We start from the raw sequence: 24,403 nt of genomic DNA, 5'->3' as shown, positions 1-24,403 counted from the left end.
CTTTTTGTATGTGTGCACATTTTTGTAACTGAGAAATCTTTGCACATATTGATCAAAAGCCTGCTACACTAAATGTGTGGTACCAAAGATGTAAAATGATGTCCGTAATTATATGCACAAGCGTGTTATTTCCAGTATTAAAATGAACAGAACACCTCCATGATCAAACTCCTTAATTCTGCTTTCTATTACTACCTTATGGTACCCTTAAGTGTTCATTAATTAATTTATTCAACCACTTGCAGCGCTATGAATAAATGTTTTACACTACGGGGTCACAAGCAAAGAACTGAAATGAACACGTTTGCAGCCTGGAACAAAAAACTGTCCCTTTAATGATGACTGATTGTGCAGGGGGGACAAAAAAATAAAAATAAAAAAATAAATAAAACATGGCCATTGTCACTGCCAGGTTACCCATTTGCTTTAGGCTTCATTTTGAAACCCTAATGTTAGCGTTATGTTAATGGCCATGTTGCTGTTTTGGAGCAAGAATGTCATATTTGGATTAGTAGGTGGATGCTTGGTTAACAAACTGGATTCATAAATTGTACATGTGCAATGCACACATATATTTGCTGATTAGTTCTAAGTAATTTCAGCACTTCTTGGGTGGCCTAAACCACACATCAAGGCATGCTAGTTCTATTTGTAACAGTAATAACACAGCAGCTAGAGGTTCCCTAACTCCAGTATCCAGATAGATGAGTTAGCTTTAAAAAGATTCACCCACCTGCAGTGATGCTGAAGGGGGAAAACATGCACAGAGGCCAAAACCAATTTGTTACCAGGCTGTAAACATGATTCTTGCTTTTGGATGCAGCTTCAAGTGGCTGGTTGAAGAACTGCAGTTTCTTGCTCTTTCAAGTAGGTTTAATTTTATGTGACTGTGTCTCCGCAATACACTCAGTTCACCCAATTAGCGAATTAGATCTGGCTCAGAAAACAAAAGGGGAGCATTAAGTCCCAAATAATCAGAGCAAAGCAGAGAAAGATTGTAGCCAAGAGAAAAATATGTGAAATCGATTTTGATTTAAAAGATGTCAGGCATGGCACAGGTGTGCAGAGGGTTTTTCATACTAAACTACAAACAAAGCTGGATGTTACTTGTGAAAACATCTTTGCAGTCATAGATGGGAAACCATGAAAAGGCTCATCAAGGTGCAGACGTACACACATCTCTCAGTAATTTGAAATTGGGAAAGAAAGTTAGTTGGTTGATTCACCATCAGCTTTCATAAACGGAACTTTGTTCACAACAAAAATCAAACATTTTTCCAAGACAACAGCGTCCTCTCCGCACGCTCAGCATCAGTGATGATGCAGCTGTAACCACACCCAGCAGGTGATAATTTGCATGCATTTATGCCAAGTTCAGCAAAGGAAAAACTTCCCGATTAGCAAGTAGTCCAGGATTTTAAGGAATCATTTTTGATCGGGTGAAAAAAAACGTAACTGCTGTGAAGCAACAACAAGAAGCTGTAGAGGATGGCTGACATACAAACTCAAAAACTAAACTAATTTAAAGCAAAGCCAGATAAGAATATAATCTTAAATAAGTGATTAGGTATGATTCAAGAATACAGTTTTGCTGTTTTCCATACATATTAAGTTAATTTATCAAGTAATATAATACATGAAACTGCATTACATCCAACAGAAGTGATGAAGGTTTCAACCTCAGAGAGAAAAAAGTGACAGTGGAAATTATGATTAAAATAAAAAGGCAAACTATTATCACAATATATACATTTTACATTTTAAAACTCCAATCAGCTCATTACAAGTGGTGCGATAGCATATTTATATATGAAATCATTCAAACTGTTACGGTACAGGGCTATATGATGATGAAGAGTGAAGATGTAATGTCTCTGCATGGCTTCAGTCTGTCTAACAGAAGTCAATGTAAAGCGTTTGGGCTGTTGTTTGTGGTATCAACCCGTGCATTCACTCCTCGCCAGGAAATGGGTGTGACCAACCAAATGCTAGGGGTGAAGTCTCCATTTAGGTTTGGGGAAGGTTTGGAAAGTCACTTGCTTACGTGTAATGTGTCCTGGAACTTTGTGCTTATGTAGCGTACATGAAAGCCTTTTTTATTGATGCTGTCATCCGATTGAAATTTTAGAACAATGGAGTCTCCAGCTGAGTACACGTCCTCTGGGGCCTGAGGAAAAGCAACCGATACAGACAAGTAAATAAACAAATAAATAAAAAATAGAAATTAGTGAGCGAGACTGACTTTATTCAGCCCTACCCCAGATCCGCAGTATCGTCCCAGCCTGGGAGACTTGGTGTCAGCGCCGTCATATAGCTCCACATAATCGTACCCGCAGTCAGCCTCCTCTTCAATTTCAAACACTTGGAAGATGATCTCGACACCGTAACCCTTCTCAGCAGTTACCACCCACAAACAGTCAGAGCCTCCAGGGTAGTTGTTATCTCCAAACTGGGCATGGGAGTACAGATCTTTTGTCTTGACCTCTGCTTTAAAGCTTCCTCCACATTCTGAGAATCCACAACCACAAAATTAGAGGGTCAAAAAGAGGAACTCATAAAAGTTAGGAAGGAATGCAACTGAATTGTGACATTTTTTAGCTTTTATTCTGTCTTCAAAACACCATTTTACTCTATTTTTGCTTGGGGTTTTTTTTTTTCTTTTTTAGCAGAGCAGTATTTTATAGTCTGTTTACTACAGTGGCCCTGAGATGCAAAACAACTTAAGAAAACACAGACAAACAGAAAACACTGTAAAAAAACAATCAAAACACAAAAGAAGTTGAAGAAAATCTTACAAAACATAAGGTGAATTGAATAAAATACAAAGGAAACTGAACAAAGCAAAATAGAAGCTGAATAAAACACAATAGAAGTTGACTAGAACACAAAGACAACTGAAAAAAACAAACAAAATCTCTCAAAACACAATGGAAGTTGGAAATGGAAACTGAACCTAACACAAAGGATTCAAAGATTCAAGTGTTTTTGAGGAGACGTTAACAGCTGTGGAGCTGATGGAGACCAAAACATGGGAAGGCTTTCACTGAGACGTGTTCAAAGGATTCATGCAGTGTTATGATTCATATAATAATATAGATACATGTTTGCTGTTAGCAAAGCAACTGTTAGCTTGTCACTTCTGCAGCTGTTCACTCACATTGGTGTTTTTCCAAAAACGCTTTCACTTGTGAGTTTTTTGTGTTTGTTATTGTTTTTTTTTTTATTTCCATTGTATTTTTTAAAATTTCTGTTTTTCCTTTATTTAACCTTTGTTGTGTTTTGAGTGCTTTTGCAGCATTTTTCTATTTGCGTTTTGTGTTTTCTTATGTTGCAGAAGGTTTGACCTCTCAGGGCCACTGTAGTTTGCTCACCTGCTCTGTACGAAGCCTCAAACCCTCTCTTCTGCACAGAGTTGTCGGAGAAGAAACGCAGGAACATTTTGTTGGCGCTGGAGATGACCGGAGAAGGCTTTTTGGTGCCACAAAAGCGTCCCAGAGTCGCGGCGCGATTGTCTCGTCCGTCATAAATCTCCAGATGATCATAAGCGCACTCCAGATGAGCCTCCATGTCGACCTCATTAAAAATCTGGAAATGGTTTTGAGTTAAACTTAAAACGATATAAATGATTTTGAACAGCTTTAATTTTGGCATCGTGACATACGAGTTTGATTCGATGGCCCGGGGTTGTAGAAAGAGACCAGGTGCAAGCCTTCTTGCTGGGATATTTGTCAGGCCAGTTAGGGCTGGCGATGGTGCCGGACACACTGTTTATCACATGATCACATCCAGCTGTAAAAAACAAACAAACAAGAAAGCAAAAAAACAAAGCAGGATGCAGAACAATGACAGCTACACATCATTTCCTTTTCTCCAGCACAAGCATCCTCTGAGGTCATGCTGTGGAAAACAGGCCGAACATATTAACTGTCAAAATGAAAGCAAAACTAAAGCTCCCCTTAAGCAATCCTACTTTCCCACTCAGGCTATTAATAAATAGTCCTAAGGTCATACTTTTGTCTGTAAATATGCAGCAGCTGGTAAAGGGTGTGTTCCCTCTAGGAGACTACTTCATCTTTACATAGTAAGTGAATCACAAACGATAGCTTCATGTGTCCACTAGAGAAAAGTAAGGATATATAAGGCCATACATCACACTGATGAGTGAACATACTGCACCTTCCTTGCAGTCATGCCTGTTGTCATGCAGCATGAAGCCCCTGCGGCACTGACAGCTGTAGCTCCCGAAGGTGTTTACACATTCATGCTGGCAGCCTCCATTACCTTTGGAGCACTCATCTATATCTGTGGACATAGAATAGAGTAGAATAGAATACAATAGAAACTTTATTGTCACTAGCAACAAATTCCAGTGACAAACAGTAACATTCAGATATTGTAGAAGTAATTTGTAATTTTGCTTTTTATTTTGACACTACTACACATAGTATATATCATTTATAAGGATTTGACTGATGTAAAAATAATTCCCAAAAGTTATATAGAGCTTGCTGATCCTGGTACTCTAGGCAGTTTACATAATACATTTCAGAATAATCTGAAATAATCAGAATAGAATTTTTCCCACACTCTAATGTGTGAAAGCAGGCATCAGAAAACATGCACAACTTATTGGGTCAGACTGAGATTAAGCCTTTCCTCAAGAAGGAAATGTCTGCTACACTAGGCACAGGATTTTAGGATTATATGGCTGCTAGAAATCATACATTGTCGTAGTGTACAGAGTTTAAACGTGCTTTTTAGTGTTGCTGAGGAAAAGTAAAAAACTTCAGGTAGCTGTTTATCTAATGATATTGCATAAAAACATGTAATCTGGTCATTAGCCAGACTTTAAAAGGGGAACTATTATAATCATTTTCAGTTCCATATTCTGGAAAATTTTCTGCATATTTACAAACTGGGCAATTAGTTTACCATTTAAGTAATGGAGAGGGGCCATTTATATGTGCAGTATTTTTTTTAATAATATAAAATGTTCATACCTGAAATGGTGACATTATGATTCTTTTTTTAAATTTTTATTCTTATTTTCCTAATATTCTTTACAGGTTTTCTCTTTTTTTGAGTAATGTATTTAGACAAATGTCTCTTATATTCTTACGTTTACATATCTGAGATTCTTTTCACATCCATAGATTTAGATTGTATTATGATTTAAGTCGTACAGTCCAATGGTGAGTAAATGCACCAAATGGTTTTTCTGATGTGCACAAACTGGTCTGTGTTCTGAATCACAATAAAGTAGCTATTCTATTCTGTTCTATTGAAATTTTATGCTTTGATTTTATTGTTATATTATTTGACTAGCTTGATTAAAGGGGCAAAAATAAAGAACTGTAAAAGAAGAGAAAATCCGCAGATTTTGATGTGAATAATAAAAATACACAAGAGGAAGAATGTGTTTACACACGAATACTAAGCATTCTGGGCAAGGTTGTGTAAGATTATATCTCTGTGATACATTATATCTCACTGTGAAGTCAGCGGACTGCATCTTTCTGGTTTTGCCGTTTTCCCTGCACCATACTGTTATTGTCACGGTCCAGCAGATCTGCCTGAGAAATGTGTTGTTTCCTCTTTTTTCTCTCTCCCTCTGTCGCCTGGGTGGAGTTCATTGTGAAATTTCCCCTTGTGGGACTAATAAAGGTATATCAAATTGTGGGCTCCCGCCTTTGGCCTACATACCTGCGAGATGAACATCTGCGTCTCATTAACTGGCCTCTACTAAAGGGAAGAAGCAAGACTGCTCTTCGCTGGATCGATGCTTGACCTGTGTCAGTGAAATCCTGGCTAGGACACTGCAGTCTAGTTCCTGTGGTTTTGCTTCTTGCATTAACACATTGTTTCCAGTGTACAGACACCGTGGACCTGCCCTTGTTGCCTACAGAGATTCTAGTGCGAGAGAGGAGTAAGAGACTGGTGAGACACCAAGAGAGACTGAAGAGGAGTGAGAGTGTTCCCCTGCTTTTCCCTGTGGATTCCCTGGAGCCCTGATCCCTGCACCCTTGTATATAGCACTTTGTCACTGTTGCACATTTCACCTGGTGTTTGTGAATAAACCCTCTGTTCTTCCTTTGAGCCAAGGAGTCCTGCGTTTGAGTCCCTCCAGTTACCATAACAGATACATTTACTCTGCAGTTCCTTCTATGCTTCCTAAATCATCAGTCAACTCACCAGAGAAGAAATGAGCCTTGAAGCCTCTCTTGGAGACGGTGTTATCAGACTTAAACTCAATTCTCATGTTGTTCTGCTGGGAGGTGATGACCTCTGGTTTCTCTGCTCCACAGAATTTGCCGTGAAGCTTCGAGTCTGAGCTCAACCCACTGCGCACTTCCACAAAGTCATATTTACACACCTGATGGGAAACACACAGAAATGATCCCTGTTAATAAATGTATTGATGTGCGTCATTCACTTGATGTATTTTTTTACACATATATTTTAGCACGAGAGATTTTTATCAGGTATTTATTCCTGCTGAATGCTCTTTAACCATGTGTACAAGCACTTTCCTAGCAAATCACAAAAAACCCCACTAACATCATTCCCTTCGGTTTCAAACACATCAAACACCAGGGTGATGCGATACTGAATGGGTGCCACTAGCTGCCAGACACAGTTCTTGTTGGGTGGGTATTCTTTGGGCCAGCCGGGGGTGATGATGGAGCCATTCAGCATGGTGATGAATCCACCACAGGCAGCTGCTGGTGGGGCAAAAACACAGATTTAAGTGGTAAAAGTAAAAAAAACAAAAAACAACACAAAACCCCAAATCCCAGAAACAACAGAAGATTTTTTTTTTTTAAATCAAAATAATTAAACTGATGGATTTGAAATTGTGGTACTGGAAAAGACATCCTTAAATTTAACACCATTAGTTAGATTATTTGTTATTTTTTTAAAATGAGAGTAAACGTCAGCTCCTACTGCTATTTGTGTCTGCAAACACTTTTAAAACGATGAATCAAGATCTAAGTTCTTAGTGAAGATACAACAGGGGAGCGCTGCCCTCATGTGGTAGAAACATGACTCAACAAGGTAAAAATCTCATTCTAGTAACACCTGCAAGTCCCAAATACTCAGGATTATTATCAGAAATCATATATATATGGCCTATATAACTTTAGGTTTACATCTATCTATTTATAGCACAGGGAAAAAAAGATGTGGGATTTAACTGTAAGCATAATAGAGCTGACAGCTTAGGCGCACTACCGTAAAATTAAGCATGACATGGCAGAAATTCTAAACTACAGAAATTACAAACAGATTTGTCAGCTGCACATTAACAATGTGAATCTGCCGTTTCACCACATCTGAAAGGTGGTGTATTGGACCGGTCACTGTGAAGGCCATTTGAGTACAGTGAAGTCACTGTCCTGGCCAAGAAGCCAGTCTGGGATCATCTGAGCTTTGTGACATTATACTGTTGGAAGCAGTCATCACGCACTGGACTCATTTGTTAACCAGAGACCGTTTTACGAGGTGGTTTAAATATCTTTTATTTTGAAAATTTGAACCCTTACCTAAACTCAACTTTATTATGTGTCTTGATTCTCCCTCTAAAGTCAGTACCTGCAGGAATTATGGAATTATTATTGTGCACATGTGTGTTTCCCATGGTGAGTGGGGCCTCTCTAAACATTAGTATCCAAGAAAAAATGACATGAGGTAGCCTCATGAATAATGAATGTCTCATATAAACTATTATTATTATGCTGTGGGGCTTTAGGTTTTAACAAAATACAAAAAGGTCTCTGCCGCTGAGCTCTTTAAAGGGCCACTTTATCCAAAAGACCAGAGCTACATATACAAGAGATGCTGTCAGGCTTCAAACTTATGCATCGTTCCCCTGCAAAGCTAACGACCCAGTGTTTTAACCCCTAAGACACTTCATCAACCTCATCACTGCAGGTTGGAATTTCCATCTTTCTTTTCTGAGTCATCAGTCACCGTTTGTATTAATTTTTCACAGCAGTGAACTAGGGAAGCTATAGCCTAGTATATTATATACATATTAATATACTACACTATAATAATAAATAAAGTATAGAATAGTGTAGTGTAAAATAAATAAATAGTGTTTAGTTTACAACTACACAAACTTGCATGAAGTGTTTCCATGGTGACCTGCAGAGACATACAGCAACAACACTTCAGTGGAGTCACTGATGGAAGCGGAGGAATCTGCAAAGTTTTTGTTTTTTCTATAGTTTAAGGATTTAAAGAAGTTGGTGTATTTTAAAAGCTGAGAAACTGAGAGTCAAGTTAGTCAAGAGTAAATTCTTATTTCTTTGAAAAGTGTCGGGCAACACACCGATTTACTACACGGCCATGCACATCTGCTGCCATCTTCAAGGCTACAAGACTCAGACAAGACCCACTATTCATCCAAGCCAAAGCTAACATTAAATATCTGGTAAATTCTGATAAACCGAGAGTGGTAATGCTTAAATGTTAAATGTTTGCTGGTTATTTTAACTTATTTGGACCATTCTCTGTAAATACTAAAGATGGATGTGTGGGAAAATCCCAGAAAATTGCTCGGAACAGTCCGTCTGATAAGTTCAGCGTCACATTTCTTCCCAATTCTGATGCTCAAGTTTGAACTTCAGCAGATCATTTGACCATTTCTTCATGCCTAAATATACTGTCTTGCTGACATGTTTCGATGATTTGATATTTGGTTAATGAGCAGTTAAAGGTGTACATAGTGAGTATATATCATGTAGAGGGAACATACTCGTCAGAGTGTACTTCATATCGTGAAGCAGTAGCATTCTGAAGTTGACAATAATTTAATATGAGCAGTCAGGCTGTAAACTCACTCTCACAGGTGTGTTTGTCAGCTGCCAGCTCAAACCCAGGGTCACAAGCACATCTGTAGCTACCCAGTGTGTTCAGACAGCGCTGCTCGCAATTACCATTGTCAGGTCTGGAGCACTCATCCATCTCTAACAAAAGAAAATGGCAATTACTAGTTTTCTGTGCCAGACAAATGCATCAAACAGGTCTCACTGCTGCCAGATTGTTTGCTGCTAAAATGACCTTCTGACCTTTAAAAAAGTTGGCCGCAAACCCAGCTTTGTTGACCGATCCGTCAGAAGCAAACTTGAGCCAGAGCTGGTTGGAGGTGCTTTTGATGTCGTCTGGTTTGTCGTACCCGCAGAAACGTCCGAGCAGCGGGCTGCTCTCTGAAGCGCCGTCTCTCACTTCCACGTAGTCGTAGGCACAACTGTCATGTTTCTCAATCTGCACAGCGTGGACACAAAAGTCTGCTAATAGACATTACAGCAGAGGATTGTGAAGTCTGTCCAAAGCGTCATCCTCGCCATCCACAAACAATAAAAGTGAGATGGTTTTTTTTCTGCTGACACTCTGTAGAGTTTAAAAAAGTTGCTATAGTACTATAGTATAGTATAGTATAGTAATTATTTAACAAGTTTAATAAAACAAATTCCAACATAGCAGCACATTAAAATCATTGCAAATTAGCTAAGACTGTTTTAAATCTTTCCAGGTTGGCCATTCTTCTCTATATGCCAACTGCACCATTCACTGCAGGGACCACCTTTTAATTTTATTTGCTAGCACATTGCCAGAATGCAGGAATAACAACAAAAGAGGTCATTTTACCTCAAATGACTGAAAGGAGAGGCCAACATTAAACCCCTCTGTCACTGTGATTTTCCACACACACTCTTTGTTGGACTGGTATTCATCAGGATAATTAGGCGACTGGATCTGGCCGCTCTCCCGCTTCACCTCTCCTCCACAGATGGCTGCGCAGGAGGTGAGAAGTGACATAAGCAGCAGTTGATTACAGTCACAGACTTGCTTTCATATGGCCAAATTCACATCTGTACCAAAAGGAGATGCACGGGAAAACTGAGCATTGTACCTTCATAAATAGCTGAAAATCCTTTGCCCACCCAGCTGCTGCTGCTCCTGAATTCAATCCACAGTCGGCTGTCGGTCGAGATAATCTGAGCTGGAAGTGTGTCTCCACAAAAACGCCCTGCAAAAGTGCAAAAAACCCCCAAACTGTCATTTCTTCTCGGTAAGAACTTCACATTAGAGACGCAAGTACAACAGACCTTTTAGAGGAGTCTTCCTCCAGAAGCCGTCTCGGACTTCGACATGGTCGTACCAGCACAAGTGACTCCTGAATAGGTCCATGGACGTAAAATTGAGAACAATCTAAGATGCAGAGGAGACAGAAGGACACCAGGGTGTTAGCAAATGAAACGGACTGCAACTTAAGAAAACACCAGCAATAAGAAAAACCCTGCAAAAGCACACAAAACACAACGTATATATGAAAAATGACAACAGAAATAAGAAAAAACAAAACAGAAATAGGAAAAACGAGAACAGAAATAGGAAAAAACAAAACAGAAATAGGAAAAACAAGAACAGAAATAGGAAAAAACAAAACAGAAATAGGAAAAACTAGAACAGAAATAGGAAAAAAACGTTGTGTTTTGTGTGCTTTTGCAGCTTTTTTCTTATTGCTGGTGTTTTCTTAAGTTGCAGTATGTTTCGCCTCTCAGGGCCACCGTAGTACGACTCATTGTGTTGACGCCTTGTGAATAAGAGCGACCAAAAGTAGCTATTATATGAATGAAATAACTAGACTGACTTAGCCATATTCACTATGTGGCTAAATTAGAAACACCAATCAGCCCAAACAAATGAGAAAAAAACAAAAAACATATGACTTGGTCACTAACTTATTTAAGAAAATTATTTCAATATTATACATTTGCGATTGGGAAACTTGTTAACTTAGCAGAAGAAGTAAAAAGGATGGTTGCAGTCCATGTGCTGTGAATGCTTGCTAACTGATATGGAGCATTAATGCAACACTTAATGGACCCCATTTCAACTTTACTCAAGTCCTCCTTGCAGAACAGCTTCGACTGTAATGCGTGCGTTATAGTTTCTGCATCTGCTGAAGTTCAAGTGGCACAAATTTCTTCTTCAGATGGCGAGGCTCCGCGCAGATGTCTGCATGCCTGCCAAGTTTTCGCACGCTAAGTTTTTCCTTATGACTTGAGGAGTCACTTGAAGAAACTACATAACAATCCACTAACTACTCATGGGCTCTTATGCATAAATAAGCATAAATAAGAATGACTGCTCGTTTGTGGTATCTGCAGCTATCTGTGTCTGTATTCCCTGGAAAGATGTTAGTGGATTTCCTCACATTAACTGCTAACATCAGGGCTTTGAATTGGCAGTTTGAAAAATAAATTATGATTCTATGATGTGTTTAAGCTCATTATCTTGTTGCACTACCACTTTATCTTTTGATTTAGCTCATGATCACTATGGATAAAGGCTTTATAAATTCAATAGGTGAGTAACCATGCTGATCATGCCCTTATGGAGCTAATGCATATTAGCTCCACATATTGAGTACCTTTTCTCCAGGAGTGACAGAAATCCTCCAGACACAGTGGGTGTATGCCGAGTATCCGTTAGGGAAACCAGGGGAAGAGAAGTTTCCGGAACTGTCCTGCAGACTTTCCCCACATTCTGTCACAATAGGAGATTATTTAAAATATATTTAGCTAAGAACTTAAAACAGAAAGAGTTTATTTGAGGAAAGAAACATTGCATAGCCTTGACTGATCGTCTGATTGGTGTTCAGGTAAAAAAAAAAAAAAAAAACCATTTCACAAAGGGTTCATTTTAGGGAGAAATAATATCATTTTTTATCAATTTATTTAAACCAGTGATGATTAACTCTCAGTCATGAGTGCCTCACAAGCACAGAATTAGTAGAAATGAAAAATGAGTTCCATGTCTTGCTTCAAATAGGGTGTACAATGGGGATAAAAACATATAATCTCCTCGGATTTTTAGCACATCTTGAATCTATGCAAGACGATTAGGGCCACTGAAAGAAAAAAAGTGGACACACCTTTTTTTTTCTTTTCCAGAATTCTGAGAAAAAAAGTCATAATTCTGACTGTAACTGCAATCAAGAAATGGAAAGCTGCTCACTCTTCAGTCAGAATTCTGACTTTTTTTCTGAGCTTAAAGTCTGAATTCTGGAAAAAAAAAAAAAAAAAAAAAAGATGTGCCCAATTTTTGTTCCAGTGACCCTAATCATCTTCTGTATGAAACAGTCCATGGTGCACATAATAATAAAATCACTTTTACTTTTAACCTGTTACACTAGAGATTAGACTTTTCATTATGCTGCCATAAGGTTGAAACTGCTGTTTCAACTTGAAAACTACCACTAACTAAATAAAACAGAAATGAAAAGGATCCAGGAGTGTTAGAGTTTTTAGGAGTCTTAAACCACATGCCTTATCTATATCAGAATTCCCTAAAGAGTGAGCAGCTTTTCATTTCTCGATTGCAGTTACAGTATGCAACACAGTTGCTGTCTGCACTGTCCTGCAGTTAGAAACCATCAGTGTGAAGAACGTCTCTAAGCAAAAATTAAAAGCTACTATCCAGACTATCCAGCTATGTGGATAGTCTGTTGGCTTTGCAAGTGAGCAGCTGCTATAATTGGTTTGATAGAGACGAGGAGCGACACTCCTGTGTGTCTAAAGATCAACCTTAACCTGACCATCGTTCACTGCGTCATTCTCGGCTAGAACATGAGGCCCACGAGTCTGTGAAACATATTAGTGAGCTGAGCAATTTTTACATATTCATTGACGCAGGAACTCCAAAGGTCAGCTGTTGATCTCAGTAAATGGATCAACAGCTGACGTCTGCCTGGAAATGTGGGTAAATGAGTGTGACACACTCCAGAAGACACTCTGCAAGAAAGCAGATAAAATATGGCATCAAGACTGTTTTCTTAGAAATGTACTGCAGTGAAATATTTATTTATTCTTTCTTTAAACTGACAGCATTTGGTGTTGTTGTATTTTGACAAGATTTCATATTAGATATTGAAGTCGGCACAGCTGTCCAAATAGCATGAAGTGAACAGGGGATTTAATTTTGGCATCTTAAACCGTTTGTGTTGTTGTGTTTGATCGTAGAAGAATTTTATCCAAGAGTAAAATTGTATTATTTCTCCTGAATATGGAGGTTTTTGTTCCATGGTTTTGTGCTCTATTTAATATCAAGCAAGAATCCCTGAACCTTTTTTTGTTAAACCTTTGTTTTTGTTTGACAAGGGTAGAGAAGTTTTATCTTCAGTTAGACCAGTTACTTTTAAATTAATAAATAATAAAAGTATAAAGGCCACATGGGATTTTATTATATAGTTTGGTGAAGTTTGGTTAGCCTCTCTACATCAAATGTAGCTTACTTGCGCATTTGTAGAGTTTGCAGGCCTGTGCAATGTCTCCTTTACTGAGCTTGGTCCTCTGCCCAATAGACGGCCTGACTCCATTGACATCATAACGGGGCAAGATTGTGTCTAAGAAGATGCCTCTGTTTCAGAAAAACCACAGCAAAGAATTCAGTGACAACACTTAAAGCCTGAAGAGAAAAAAAACATCTTCTAACTTCTAACTTTTACTGATGTGCAAGAAGATCTGAGTTTCAGAGGTTTTAAACTGAAGGATCGATGAAATCTACATGATTTTTCTGATGTACCGCCTGTTCAGGACCTTGATTTATTGATTGTGATCATCTTTCACTGAGTTTGGAGCTCCCACCCCGCAGTTCCCATGGTGATGCACCCATGAATAACAAGCATGTGCAAACAGAGCGCTCTGAATGGGGCCTTTCGCCGGTGCCAGCCGGCTCAGTGGAGCCCGCTCCTGAATGCCAGAGTAAAAGGCCACTCCACCCCAAATTGTTTGACAAAGACTGAACTGCCGGGCCTTTTTTTAGCTTGGCATGCCTCCATGACCCAGACCTGCAATGTGGTTATGGGGGTAAAAAACCAAAACACAGTGAAACTGAAAGGGGCAACGACATGCATGGGAGAGAAACAAAAAAGGAGACTAGTGTGGAATCGCTTCTGTAACAATACAGGACAAATCCCCCAGAGGTTTCCTGTGAGGCATGCTAAGCAGAGCTGACTCAAGGGACAAACACCAGGTCAGGGTAATAGCCCTGTTAGATAATCAGAAACAAGCTTGGTGACGATGACACGTGGGGCTAGTCAGGCTAGTGTGTTCGCAGTTTGGAGGTAGGCAGAGAAAATCATGAATTTAAGAGATATTTAGCGATTAACTGCCATAAGAAAGGTTTTTAATTGGCTGTTAATGTAAATATGGTAAAGCTAAAAGTGTAAATGTTCAGAAAAAAACACAAAAACAAAAGAAAAAAAAGCTTACATTTCTGTTGAGAATATACTAACTTTAGGAGATAAAACATGAAGCAAAAAAAGATGCCAACCTGGAAAATGTATTCCTTGCGTAATGCATGATGCTGCCAAAGTCGTATACCTCTCCCAGTGAGTCGACCTCCCCTGGTTCCATCTTCAGGAAGTTATACTCCTGCCCTTTTGATGGACAAACAGGCAAACAACTAAATGCAAAGACAAACATCTGCAGCATCAGTAACCATTCCCACATATTTATTTCATCCTCAACGCACGCATGCAGTAAGAGTACCTTGTTGAATGTTGTCTCTGATGATGCTTACATGCTCATCACGGTCTGGACGTGTGTGTTCATGCCAGAAGCCAATCACGTGGCCGAGTTCATGCACAACGATGCCAAACTTATCACAGTTTTTTCCTATAGAGATAGCCTGAGGACCGCCACCTCTCCTCCCCACATAGGAGCAACACCTGCCGGTCAGCGACACTATTCAGGTCCACATCCTGTTTTTATTACCCCCCCCCCCCCCATGTTTTTAACAGGTTAACTATAAAGAGAGGTATATGCCCACTTTTAAAGAAAGTATTCAGTCTGAGCTTTACATCTTTTATATACAGTCTGTGGTTTCTGAATAGAAAACAGTGGAAACAATAAATCTGGTAAAAAATAAATAAATAAAGGAATAAGAACTCCAATAATTTTAGTTTAGATCATTGTGCATTTTTTTTCTAAGCCAGTTAGCTGAGACAAACACTTCTGTTAAAAAACAGATGACATCATAAAAATGTTGACATGCTCCCAACTTACCCACAAGGTCTGTAAGTGAAAACAATGTAGCTTTCTTCAGTCGCCCTCTCTGTGAACGTTACACAAATGTGTTTCTCCCAGTGACGCATCGCCTGACGGAAAATGGCTCGCTGACTGCCTGAAAGGAAACTCTGAATTAGACGTTGACAGTTTCAGGATGTCCAAGCTGCACATGGCAACAAAGACTCCTTAAAGCAGTGGTTTTTAAATGTTTTTGTGCCCAATGCACACTACAGGGCAAGCCGAAGATTTTGAGGCCCAGCAAGTCTGCAGAAAATAACCTCTATGCCGTCTGGTATGTTGTCAGTTCTTTTTGATTGAATTGTCAGGTGGATGCACTGTTAAGCATTACACCTAAAATTCATTTGCTTTTTGATAACCTGCAACCATCCTATCATGGTGAAATCAGATGTAAGACTTATTGTTGTCCACCAAAGCTCACCACTGAAATTTCCGCTGATCACGTAGGGGATGATACCATCAGGCCATACTCGCTCAGGTCTGGCGGTGGCTGCTCTCCTCTGTCGACGGAGGCTGCGTCTGTCAGCAGCCCTCTCACTCCTTCTGTTTTCACTGGAAGTGGAACTGTTAGCTGTAAAAGATAGATAGGACGTTCAGGGGAGTTTGTTTTGATTATGATCCCCTTATTTGCACATTCAGTTTGAATTCCTAACATATTAGTTGGGTTTTCTCTGTTTCGACACCTGAGTTTGTGTGGTTGCTCTGGACAGCGTGCTGTGCATCATCAGCTCCTTTGAATAAGCGGAGGTCGTCTTCATCCAGTGCGATGTCTCCCAAAAAGGCAGCTATGAGGATAAAAGTTCTCCGATAAATTAAAGATATATAACTTTGTGTTAAAGTGACAGGGAGGAGAATTTTAGAAACCACCTCTTAAAGAGCAGTCACACAACAACATGAACATAAAGTCGCTGATATTAAAAACTCTCTGATTAAAGGTTTTAATTTTTTGTTTTATTTTCTCAACCCCTTTCAACGTTTGTCTTTTCCCCTTCTTTGTGTTTTTGTCCTCATTCGATTACATGTTTTTTTAGAGCTGCTATTTCTTCTTGTGGTTTGCTCATGTTCACCTCTTCCTGCTGCCTTATTTTGTCTTCTATGTTTTGACTCTTCTTATTAGTTTGTCCTTCAGTGGGACTTTTATTGGATTGTCTCATCTACTTTAACAAGTTTATTGAAGTCATCTCTTTTTGCAACCTGCCCTTGGCTCACAAACTAAAACATATCTGGGGACTGTTTGTGTCCTTTTAAAGGAAGGAAGGAAGATGTGAACTGAATACATTACAGGACTGTGACCGTGCTGAGCTGGAGTTTGCAGGACTGCTGAATAGCAACTGAAATGGGTGCATACAGTAGAAATTGAATGATTAAATCAGTTCACATTTTTAACTAAATATCATAAAATCTCTTTGGAGTCGGTAAGAAGGTTGGGATAAGTTGAGATAAATTTCTAATTTAAGATTAGAAATACCATTAATCATTATTCTAACAGCGTGGTTTTAATTTAGAGCAATGCTAAAGTTAGTTACTATTAAAAAACCTGCTATTCAGTGTTTAGCAACTGACCGGATCAGTGTACTCTTGTGTGTGTTCGTGTGTGTATGTTCATATCTGAGATATCAGTATGATATTTGACTTTTGTTTTAAATCCACACAAGCTGCAAAATTTGGACTTCTAAATGCAGTAGCGTGCAAAACTTTTGAGCCAACACCCATTTCTTTATGCTTTGCTTCCAAGGAGACAGACTGTTGTAATTCTTTAAAGTGGTCTTGAGCAATAGTCTTTTACACATTGCTTTTCACTCATATTTTATTTCAGTTCTTGTACCAGACCATTTTCACAGGACTGTTTCTTTTTGTTTGTCTGTTTTTTTGTTTAAGCCACTTACCACTGACCTATTACTCATTCAAGCATAAAAAGTCACTTAACAAGGGGTGAACCGGTGTTGTGTCTGCACATAACAAACAACTTAGCAAAGAACCTATTTTAAATTGTATCTTCAGGCTCTTTGCTACTAGCAGCTTGTTGTAAAATGAATAATTAAATAAAAATCCTCCAATTTCTTTAGTTGAATCCATGAAAAATACCAAAGATTGCACAGTTTGACAGATAGAAAATAAGATTTTTGCACCAACCAGCTATCAGCTGATATCTCTGCATAAGATGCACCATGTCTAACTAAACTAAGTAAACTGCACAAGTGGAAGAAAAACAAAGAGTGGAAGGCCAAAAACCTACAACAGATGAACAGCAACTGAAAGTCATGTCCTTAAGAAATAGGAAAAAAACATCTAGAAAGGCCCTGACAGAGGATCTGAGAGACACATCTGGCTCTTTAGTTGATTCATCTACTGTTCACTGAAGCTTCATCAGAAATGGTCTCAGTGGAAGGACGGCTGTCAATAAGCAATTATTAGGAAAGAGAAACAGAAAGGAAAAACTGAGGTATACCAAATTACACAAGAACTAGACTGATGGAGTGATGAATCCAAATTGTAGATTCAAATCATTATCAAGATATATGGAGGAGGTCAGAAGGTGAGGGAATGGTGTGTCTACAGCTGTCTGTAAAACACAGTGGAGGCTCTGTCATGGTTTGGAGTTGCATTTTAGTCAGTGGTGATGGAGATCTTGTCAAAATTTGTGGAATTATGAACATAGAAAAATACCACTAGATTCTGATCCGCCATGCAGTACCACCTGTAAAGTGTTTGGAGACCAATCCACGAGACTCATGGATTGGTCTCCCCAAAGCCTGGACCTCAACATTACTGATGCAGTGTGGGATCATATTTGATAGAACAGAACAAAGAGCAGCCAAAGAAGAGCTTTGAATGTCCTTCAAGAAGCCTCTAGAACTATTCCTGAAGACTACATAAAGACATTACAAAAAACCTGACTAAGACTCAGACTGTGTTAAAGAATATAGATGGTCAGAGCAAATATTGACATTCAAACTTATTAAAATTGCACTCATTTTTTTTTACCTTATATACTGGCTCTCCATGTATTCTTGCTTCAATAAATCACTACACATATTTTCTATACCACAACAAAAAGAAATAAGCATTGGCTCTTTCATACAGGTCTGTATATAAAATGCTAACAGCAGATAAAATAGACTGAATTTGCACTTTGACACACAAAATGAGTGAACTCCACGAATTCACAGAGGTAAATGCCCCAGAGGTAGATTTTTAAAGGTCTCATCAACTTTTCTGCAATACCTTAAAAAAAAAACAAAAAAGAAAAAAACAAGTTGCGTCACTACAGGATTTCATACAAAGTCAGCAGTGCAGCAAACACAGTAGAAGACAAAAGTGGTGAAACAGCTTCAAGATATGGCATAGCTCAGTGTCAGCTGCAGAGAACTGTTAAGGAAGAGTCTGACAGAAAACTGGGCTCTAACAGGCCGTGGGGAAGTGAACGAAGAAACCCTAAACTTCTATGCTGAACTACAAGATTAGCTACAAAACATCTTCCAGTGGCCAACAAAGGTGAGAGTGAGGAACACAATTAAGGGTTGTAGATAACTTCCAAAACTCAAGGATGACATGAAATGCTCTTTGAAAAATAATATCCGTCATATTGGCCAAGCAGAGCTGCTCACTTGAGTCTTTCCCTCTAAATACCTCATTTAACAGTGTGTGTAACAACCTTTGAAAGTACAAATGAAAAGAGGTAGTGGGCCCTGTGTCAGCCTTTGAAGTAAACTCACTCAAGCAAAGGGTGACTGTAAATGACTGTCACCCCTGCAGTGCGCACCCCATGCTCTGGAGCTCGAGGGATTTCACCACAGTCCAGCTGAGGGTTGTGCTGGCACAGCCTCAGTGACCTCAAGTCTCCAGGCAACTCCCTCAGAGTGGAAGAGTGGTCTGTTTTGAAAGCTTCAGAAGTCACAAGTGAAAAAGGAACCCCAACCCGCTGGAGGCCCAGGATAACCGCAGTGAACTGTTTGTCATGTTGGATGATGGAAACCTTTTATATATAAAAAAAAAACCCCACCCAGCACGGCCCTGCGGGCGGTTTATCCTTCAAGCTCGGGTCCTCTACCAGAGGCCTGGGAGCTTGAGGGTCCTGCGCAGTATCTTAGCTGTTCCCAGGACTGCGCTCTTCTGGACAGAGATCTCCGATGTTATTCCCGGGATCTGCTGGAGCCACTCGCCTAGCTTGGGAGTCACCGCACCTAGTGCTCCGATTACCACGGGGACCACCGTTACCTTCACCCTCCACATCCTCTCGAGCTCTTCTCTGAGCCCTTGGTATTTCTCCAGCTTCTCGTGTTCCTTCTTCCTGATATTGCTGTCATTCGGAACCGCTACATCGATCACTACGGCCGTCTTCTTCTGTTTGTCTACTACCACTATGTCTGGTTGGTTAGCCACCACCATTTTGTCCGTCTGTATCTGGAAGTCCCACAGGATCTTAGCTCGGTCATTCTCCACCACCCTTGGGGGCATTTCCCATTTTGACCTCGGGACTTCCAGGTTATACTCGGCACAGATGTTCCTGTACACTATGCCGGCCACTTGGTTATGGCGTTCCATGTATGCCTTGCCTGCTAGCATCTTGCACCCTGCTGTTATGTGCTGGATTGTCTCTGGAGCATCTTTACACAGCCTGCACCTGGGGTCTTGCCTGGTGTGATAGACCCCAGCCTCTATGGATCTTGTACTCAGAGCTTGTTCTTGTGCTGCCATGATTAGTGCCTCTGTGCTATCTTTCAGTCCAGCTTTGTCCAGCCACTGGTAGGATTTCTGGATATCAGCCACCTCCTCTATCTGCCGGTGTTACATACCGTGCAGGGGCCTGTCCTTCCATGATGGTTCCTCGTCTCCCTCCTCTTTCTTGGGTTTCTGCTGCCTGAGGTATTCACTGAGCACGCTGTCAGTTGGGGCCATCTTCATGATGTATTCTTGGATGTTCGTTGTCTCATCCTGGACTGTGGTGCTGACACTCACCAGTCCCCGGCCCCCTTCCTTCCGCTTAGCGTACAGCCTCAGGGTGCTGGACTTGGGGTGAAACCCTCCATGCATGGTAAGGAGCTTTCTTGTCTTTATGTCAGTGGCTTCTATCTCCTCCTTTGGCCAGCCTATTACCCCAGCAGGGTACCTGATCATGGGCAGGGCATACGTGTTGATGGCCCGGATCTTGTTCTTACCGTTCAACTGACTCCTCAGGACTTGCCTGACCCTCTGCAGGTACTTGGTGGTTGCAGCTTTCCTAGCGGCCTCTTCATGGTTCCCATTCGCCTGCGGGATCCCCAGGTACTTGTAACTGTCCTCTATGTCTACAATGTTGCCTTCTGGTAGTTCAATCCCCTCAGTTCTGACTACCTTCCCTCTCTTTGTTACCATCCGACTACACTTCTCCAGTCCGAACGACATTCCAATGTCATTGCTGTATAGCCTGGTAGTGTGGATCAGTGAATCGATGTCTCGTTCACTCTTGGCATACAGCTTGATGTCATCCATGTACAGGAGGTGGCTGACAACTGCTCCGTTCCGTAGTCGGTATCCGTAGCCAGTCTTGTTAATGATCTTACTGAGGGGGTTCAGGCCTATGCAGAACAGCAGTGGGACAGAGCATCTCCTTGGTAGATCCCGCACTTGATGGTGACTTGTGCTATGGGCTTAGAGTTGGCCTCTAGTGTTGTACGCCACATCCCCATTGAGTTCCTGATGAAGGCTCTTAGGGTCCCATTGATCTTGTACAATTCTAGGCATTCCAGTATCCAGCTGTGGGGCATTGAGTCATAGGCCTTCTTGTAATCAATCCAGGCAGTGCACAGGTTGGTTAGTCTGGTCTTGCAGTCTCGGCTGACTGTTCTGTCTACCAGTAGCTGGTGTTTTGCGCCTCTGGTATTCTTGCCAATTCCTTTCTGTGTCCCGCTCATCCGCCCATGTGCCTGTTCATCTTAGCCGATATGATGCCTGACAGGAGTTTCCATGTAGTACTGAGGCAGGTTATTGGTCGGTAGTTGGAGGGGACTGGTCCCTTCTTGGGGTCCTTGGGGATCAGGACCGTCCGACCTTCGGTTAGCCATTCCGGGTGTCCCTCGTTAACTAGCAGCTGGTTCATTTGTGCTGCCAGACGCTCGTGGAGTGCAGTCAGCTTCTTTAGCCAGTAGGCGTGAACCATGTCGGGCCCTGGTGCTGTCCAACTCTTCATACTGGAGACCCTTTCTTGGATATCTGCCACTGTGATGGTTACTGGACCCTGTTCAGGGAGGTCGCTATGGTCTGCCCTCAGATCCACTAGCCACTGAGCATTGCCGTTATGGGTTGCGTCCTTCTCCCATATGCTCTTCCAGTATTGCTCCGTCTCCAGCCTTGGTGGTGCTGTTCTCTTATTATTGTTCCCTTGCCACTGAGAGTACACCTTATATATATATATATATATATATATATATATATATATATATATATATATATATATATATAATATGACATAATATGACATATTATGCTATATTGGTAAAGGACATTAAACGTTTCTTGTTTTAATGGGATTTTCCCCCTCTCAATAAATGTTAAACATGAGGAACATGCTCTTCTTGATGACTTCTGCAGTCCTCTGTGGCAGACTGGATGTCGGCTTCTGTAAATCCTGATTGATGACCAGCCATTCCTGGCTTGTCAGTGCACCAACTTGATCACAACGATGATCATAATCACATTCATGCATGATGGAGCGCCATGTCACAAGCCAAAAGCGAGTCGAAAGTGCCTCGATAATCATCAAATTAACATTTTCGATTCAATACCAGGAAACTCTCCAGACCAAGAGTTTATGCCTTAGCGAGACCTTAAAAAAGTGGATGGACAAGCAGAAGCTCACATACTGGGGACATCGTGGAGTTTGGATCACCATCAAACAGGATTTTGAGGCTGATATCCAACACGTCGTGGAGAATTGCAGAAGTTATGAAGAAGGGTCAGCATTGTAAATACAGACTCTTTGTAAAAATGTATTTTGTTTAACAATAAAAGTCTTTGAAATTCATAAAATGCTTATGATTGTTCTTCATCATCAAAAGAAGTAAAAATGTAACAAAAAAAACCTGAACCAAAGTGTGTAAAACGCAAAATCAGTGCCATTGCCTAAACTTTTAGTTATGACAGTCCAACCTATTTATATTAAAAACACAGACATGTACCACTGCACTTATGTTAATTGAAAGTTATGGTATTGTCTTGACTGCAGGTATTTAAAGTTACTCTTCATTGCATTTAAAAAAACAACTACTGTACTTTAACACATTAATTTCAACAGATGCAGTTTCTTGCATCTTGCTCACAATACTCTGTTGTATATTAAGGAAATATGACATTACTTTATTTTGGAGCATGTATTATTTTAACATTCTCTACCAGAATGCTAATGTTAATATTACTGTTATTTTACATGACAGACCTTTGAAGTGTAACAAAATTTACACTGTTAAACACTAAAATTGAAAACAAAATACAGGAATAATAGTTGTTTTTTTTTAAGTATAACATGATTAAAAGAACAATTATTTCACTAAATAAATTAATTTGGGGTACATACTGTGCTATGTCTACAGCGTCACTGTCACCTCTGCATTTCTTTCTTACAACTGAGTACAGATAAAAACATGCTTGCTTTACTTTGAGAAAAAACACATATAAATAAGTGCAAACAAAAAAAATATTGGTTGAACTTTTTCAGTACAGAAAGTCTACATTTGACTTTAAAAGTAGTCCTTTTTGTAAATACCACTGCATTTTGCAGTGGCACAATCGTTTGTTTGTCTTTTAAAACTGCAGTTACACCATTTTCATGTAGTTTAACAGTTTTTTATTTTTTCTACTTCTTATTAAACTTGATTTAATAGCTTTAGGTTAAAAAAAAATCACTTTTTGTTCCAGAGGATATAAAACATTAACACTTTTTGTATTTGAACATATTGTGTAACATCCTCACAATCGATTAGCTGCTATTCTAAATATTTTCAAACAACAATAAAATGTAAAAAAATAAAAAATAAAAATATGTAAATATTATTTTTGGACTGAAAATATTTTCCCTGGTTTAAAGCTTATTTGCATCCAGTCTTCACACCTATTAAGCTGAGAGCATCATTTTTTCTTCTTTTAAAGGTTTATCCTTTAATAAACATCTAGCTCTTCTCACAGGGATTGGAGCCTTCAAGACTTGTTGGCCAAAAATACACCAATAACACACAACAAGAGAAGGAGGTATCATGTACAGTAACATGGACAGTACCAGCTTTACATGGATCCTTGTAGTCGATTTCGTCCCCGAGGTCAGTAAAAGTTGCGTCCACAGTCTCCCAATCAGCCGCCAGAGGAACGCAAAGACAAACAAACAAAAATCTAGGGACGACTTCCATTGCCTTTGATCAAATATGCAGAGGAGGTAAAGTTTGTAATTGTGCTGCAGTAAGAGAAAAGGGCGCTGAAAAGACTCTCCTGCCCGGCGGCGCTGTTTCCTCACGTCTCCATGCTGCTGCAGTGATTTCGCTGGCATCCAGCACCGAGCGCACAGCAACGCACACACCCATGCCTCTGAAGCCAGAGAGGTGCTTCACCTGCTGTCAGGTGACTTAGGGGGCTTTACATCGGACGTAAGCGCGGGTAAAATCCGTGTCATTTCTTTCTGTGTTATTAAACATGTTAGAAACATTTAAAATTAAAGGGGGGAAAACACCTATAGCAGGAACACAAAGCTGACATGTAGCCCATCCTGTATTTGTGCACTACAACTGTTTCTCGACAACCTACATCGGTTAAATAAGAGAGACTGGGTCGTGTTTGTGTAACAGAATCACGATACTGTTTATGCCTCAGAGACTATCACAAGGTGCTGATTCCTGACCCGCTACACCACCTGCAGGCAACAAGGTCCACTCACACGTTAGCTCTGAAATGCGGGAATACTGACTCAGCAGTTAAGAGAGGAGCTGACTCATAACTGAAGCTAAGGGAAATTTAAAAAAAAAGAAAAGAAAGAAAGAAAGAAAGAAAAAGAAAAAACGTTTATTTATTTTTTTTGCCAAAAGACTTACTATCCGTCTTATCTAATTTCCAAAAACAAACAAAAGAACTGTTTATTTATTTATATTTACAGTAAGATTTCCCATCAAAAGAAATTATGAAAGTAATGTGTGATGAGGTTTCGAAACTTTCTGAAAGGCTCACTGTAGTAATACTGATAGAAGGGGACTTCTATCGTGAGTGATTTAACATCATCATCATCATCATAATAATAATAATAATAATAATAATAATAATAATAATCTGGCACATTAATCCTG

General features: G+C 39.9%; 1 protein-coding gene across 3 annotated transcripts; it reads right to left on the bottom strand.

The window, feature by feature from the left end:
- Positions 1 to 2,032: 2,032 nt before the first annotated feature.
- LOC146514350 (bone morphogenetic protein 1-like) lies at positions 2,033 to 23,860 on the bottom strand. 3 transcript variants are annotated; one of them, XM_085167496.1, is made up of 20 exons: positions 23,353 to 23,860; positions 15,785 to 15,886; positions 15,523 to 15,672; positions 15,081 to 15,198; positions 14,565 to 14,743; positions 14,347 to 14,452; positions 13,307 to 13,431; positions 11,444 to 11,559; positions 10,116 to 10,218; positions 9,920 to 10,036; positions 9,655 to 9,800; positions 9,075 to 9,270; positions 8,847 to 8,972; positions 6,559 to 6,722; positions 6,193 to 6,373; positions 4,177 to 4,302; positions 3,662 to 3,789; positions 3,372 to 3,585; positions 2,258 to 2,508; positions 2,033 to 2,167 (listed from the first exon to the last, which is right to left on the bottom strand). In XM_085167496.1, exons 1-20 carry the CDS (start codon positions 23,477 to 23,479, stop codon positions 2,033 to 2,035), a joined length of 2,910 nt encoding a protein of 969 aa, XP_085023622.1. In that variant the 5' UTR covers positions 23,480 to 23,860. The 3 variants fall into 3 exon arrangements, with proteins under 3 accessions (XP_085023622.1, XP_085023623.1, XP_085023624.1); XM_085167497.1 differs by having other exon boundaries at positions 6,559 to 6,719; XM_085167498.1 differs by lacking the exons at positions 15,785 to 15,886; positions 23,353 to 23,860 and having other exon boundaries at positions 15,081 to 15,194; positions 15,523 to 15,640.
- Positions 23,861 to 24,403: the final 543 nt, after the last annotated feature.

Source organism: Neolamprologus multifasciatus, chromosome 7 (genome assembly GCF_963576455.1).
Source record: "Neolamprologus multifasciatus chromosome 7, fNeoMul1.2, whole genome shotgun sequence".
NCBI classification, from domain to species: domain Eukaryota; kingdom Metazoa; phylum Chordata; class Actinopteri; order Cichliformes; family Cichlidae; genus Neolamprologus; species Neolamprologus multifasciatus.
This window is presented reverse-complemented; position numbering and strand designations above follow the sequence as displayed.

Excerpts from the sequence above, each read along its gene's own strand:
- LOC146514350 (XM_085167496.1), bottom strand. The coding sequence starts at position 23,479 with ATGGAAGTCGTCCCTAGATTTTTGTTTGTTTGTCTTTGCGTTCCTCTG. Across the intron at positions 13,432-14,346 it reads GCAAGGAATACATTTTCCAG|AGGCATCTTCTTAGACACAA; the intron begins GTTGGCATCTTT and ends TTTCTGAAACAG. Across the intron at positions 11,560-13,306 it reads CAAACTCTACAAATGCGCAA|AATGTGGGGAAAGTCTGCAG; the intron begins GTAAGCTACATT and ends CTATTGTGACAG.